The following is a 3,618-nucleotide window of genomic DNA, read 5'->3' as shown; positions in this document are numbered from 1 at the left end:
TCCAACGAAAGCAGGCTTCTCATTTGAGCTGCAATTTACCTACCATTCATACGGTCTCTCTTTGAGACCCTCTAGTGGACAGGCAGCACAGTTGTGTTGGCAAAAGGCAACAACTAGTTGTGTTCTTAAAAGCAGATTTACCCTTTGTTTCTGCTTAAATAGCCTATACCAATCAGAATAGCACCTAGAAGCACTCAACAAAACAGCAGCTTCTAGGCACTCTTCAGTTATTTACAATTCTTACACTGTCTCTCCAATAGTTCTAGTCTTCATAAGTGAGGGGGCTGAAAATGTTTCTTATACAAAGTTCAGCAGAGCACTGTACACTGTTCCTCATAACTTTACCAGTAACTGCACTCTGTTTAAAATTCACAAATCAAACTTCCATTACTACACAAATTAGTTTGAAAAATAAAAATGTGATGATTGCAGACTGTTTCTAGAACTTGAAACTGAAAATTCTAAAAAATGAATAGGTTCATGATTATATATTCTATTAAAATATAATTTCTACATGCCCTTCCAGTGACAGTTTACAGTTGGATAAATATTTATTTTACCTGTTTAGATAACTGCTCTTCACAGAGTTTGTAGAGTGTATAGAATTTTCGACTAAGGACTTGGTTGTCTCGGAAACCAGCACTTGCCAGCTTCACTCGCATAATAATGCTACGGTCAGGCACCATCATAGCAACTGTGCGAAACTGAATCTTCAGATTTTCTGGAAGTTCCTGTCGTCCTGCATAGCCAGGGTTCTGAAAATCGCAAAATATAAGATAAAATATTAAAAAATGAAAGCAGGATAGGAAGGTTTGTCTTTTCTGATAATTATTTGGAAAGCACAGGAGCACGTGTCAGATTAAAAGGGATAAATTGAGCATGTCACAGCTGCACATCACTACACAGTTGCGTAAATACTGCAGTTCATGAAGGATGTGGTATCACACATGTTATTTGGAGATGCCTAAGACACACATAGACAGACAAGCACTTACACATCTTCCTGGATCTGTTTTAAATGGTTAATTCCTCTGGGTCTTGATAGTGTTCCCGTGCTGGAGGTTACTGTCCCTCCTGAGCCTTCCCAGACCACTTCAGTGCAATGTCAGTCGAGCAGCGCAAGCCATTACTGAATATAATTTAAACTAAGGGATCTGACCTTTCACTGAAGATGTTTAAGTCATTCATGTGACTACTGCATGGTTCAGCTGTGAGAACAGTAGTCGCTGGCTATGCAGCGATAACTTCCTAAATTCTTCCAGCTGTTTTCAAACTGCCTGCCCATCGGCCTTTGTATGCCACTATTTTTTTCCTCTTTTTTGAATTAAAGCGGAAACATTAGCACCTTTTCAAAGGTAGGAAACCTTGAAACAAAGTCAAATGCTTCCATTCGGACTTGTGAGTATGTAGCCTACAGCTAAGGAGGGGGAGATATCAAGAGGTTTTTAAGGTACTGTTACGCTTTCCTGCTTCTTTGCCTCCTGCACTGCTAGAAGCAGTCCACAAGCACCAAAGATAAATCTTCAGGAGGCCAGTGAACCAGAGTGAGGGTGGTTTCCTTTATGCTGTCATACAGAAGGACTGTGGTCAAAAGTTCTTTATAAGCAGTGAAATACTGACCAGAACAACTAAAGTAGTCCTTGCACCGGTCAATTACTTCTGTTTTATTTTGACAGACTTTGACTAAAAATATGAGATGGTTGGGTTTAGTCTCAATCTGTCAAATATTCAACTAAAAAAGCTCTTAAAATATGTAGTTAATGATAATTGCATACCTCAAGTCATAAGTTCCAGTTAAAAATATGGGGAAGAGAAAATATCATCATTATTATTAGACCAAATTATCGTTCAAATTGCAATCACTATTTTCTAGCAGACAGTTCCAATGATTTCAACAGGGAAATTTAAATGGGAAATAAAATCTGAAAGATTTTTCACAATTATGCCATTTACTCGTATTCACACACATACCATAGTCAGAAATATACCAAATTCTCTGTCCATGTCAACAACATCGCCATCAGTGAAAACAAACTGAGGTTTCTTATTTTTCTTACACTGAAGTACAATATATATCTGCTGAGCGGCTACTGATAAAACTGGAAGTTCAATGCGGTTAAATTCATCAAAGCAACCCCATGCACCTGATTGGGCTAAACCTAAAAAGAAAAATATTTGGTTAAAACATCAGATCAAACAAAAATAATTTATATATAAAATATAGCATGTTCTATAACTTACTATAACATGATAAGAACAGAGAGTATGAACACAGAGTAAAATGAGAGGTAAGAACTCAAAATAAATTGGGCTGTGCATTAATGACACCCAGAAAAAGAACTACCCCTTGGAAGAAAGATATACAAACTTCTTTACAAAGAATCCTACAGTCTTACAGCAACCATAAGGCAGAAAATGTTCAATAATATCGTATATAGCACCTAGAAGCATAAACATGCATATAGCATGGATAGAGCGGGTGAAATTGCCAATGATGAGCTTGAGAGACACCTACCTAAATGAAAAGCACAGAGTCAGCAATCACTACATTTGTGACAGAAACATTGTAGCATTTTATAACAATTAATTCATAGGTCAAAAATTGTTGGAGAATAGCATCCTGCTGCTCCAGAGGGAGGAATCTGATGTCACACTTAAAACTGTTATTTGGAACAGGCCATGGAGCTCTAAACAGACATTAGCATCCACAGCATGAAATTAATGTGTTCTGGTAAAGTCAAGTACTCCTTCTTCTGTATCATGGCACCAGGTTTAAAATAGAAGAGTCTACAGTGGCAGCTTTCCAGAGCAGTAGTGGGAAAGCTATGTAATCCATGTCCATTTCACAAGAGATAAAGGCTACTAAGTTTATGCAGAAACTTCACGGATGGCACCTCCTCCCTTCCCAACTGCACTGCACTGGACTAGTATTTCCTATTGCCTGGGTCCAGCAAGGACTTGGATCAGTACTTTAACTGGTGCTACAAACAAATGTCCAAAGGTGCTTAATTCATTCCACTGGGCTGGTGGAACTCAGTTTGGCTTAAGCTGTTTGTTTAAAGTTGGACTAGATGATCATAACGGTCTTTTCCAACCAAGCTATTCTATGATTCTGTGATTCTATGATGGCAGTGCTAAATGCAGAAATAAAGTACATGTCCAAGAAAAGGCATTTGTGTGTTTGCAATGTTGAACAACTATGCCCAGAGCTCCCCTGAATCCCCATACTTTATATGCCAATACCTGTAGCACTGGTGAAATAAATCAAGGGGAGTTTATATGCAATATTAATTCCTTAAGATGCTTAAGCTAATGGAAGAGAAAGTACTCAAAAAACAATAATAATACTATTAATACATATTTTTCTCTCTCTCCTTTATTTTATTTTCTTTTTCATGTTTTCTCTTCTTTTATCCTTGCTCTGGAGTGTTCTGCTCATATTATCCTTCTCCCCTTCTCTCTTCTGTTCCTTGTCTGATCTTCTCTTGCTCTTGAAGATGTTCCTCTAGGAACTCCCATCTTAGTCCAAATCCCCTTGAGGTCCCTTTTATGTTTCTTCTCTGTCCCTCTTCTACTCTGTCCCATCTTCTACTGTGATCAGCTAATATAACCAAATCA

General features: G+C 37.9%; 1 protein-coding gene across 1 annotated transcript; it reads right to left on the bottom strand.

Moving 5' to 3' along the window:
* Window positions 1–560: 560 nt before the first annotated feature.
* On the bottom strand, window positions 561–2,159 carry LOC104521215 (dynein heavy chain 5, axonemal-like; the record flags this gene model as incomplete). The annotated part of the gene is made up of 2 exons (XM_010163144.1): window positions 561–755; window positions 1,972–2,159. Coding segments are annotated over 2 exons (383 nt in total), but the record flags the coding sequence as incomplete, so codon positions are not given.
* Window positions 2,160–3,618: the final 1,459 nt, after the last annotated feature.

This window comes from Antrostomus carolinensis, unplaced genomic scaffold (genome assembly GCF_000700745.2).
Source record: "Antrostomus carolinensis isolate BGI_N321 unplaced genomic scaffold, ASM70074v2 scaffold21862, whole genome shotgun sequence".
In the NCBI taxonomy this organism is placed as follows: domain Eukaryota; kingdom Metazoa; phylum Chordata; class Aves; order Caprimulgiformes; family Caprimulgidae; genus Antrostomus; species Antrostomus carolinensis.
Note: the sequence above shows the minus strand (reverse complement) of the source record. Positions and strands in the feature narration are given on the sequence as shown.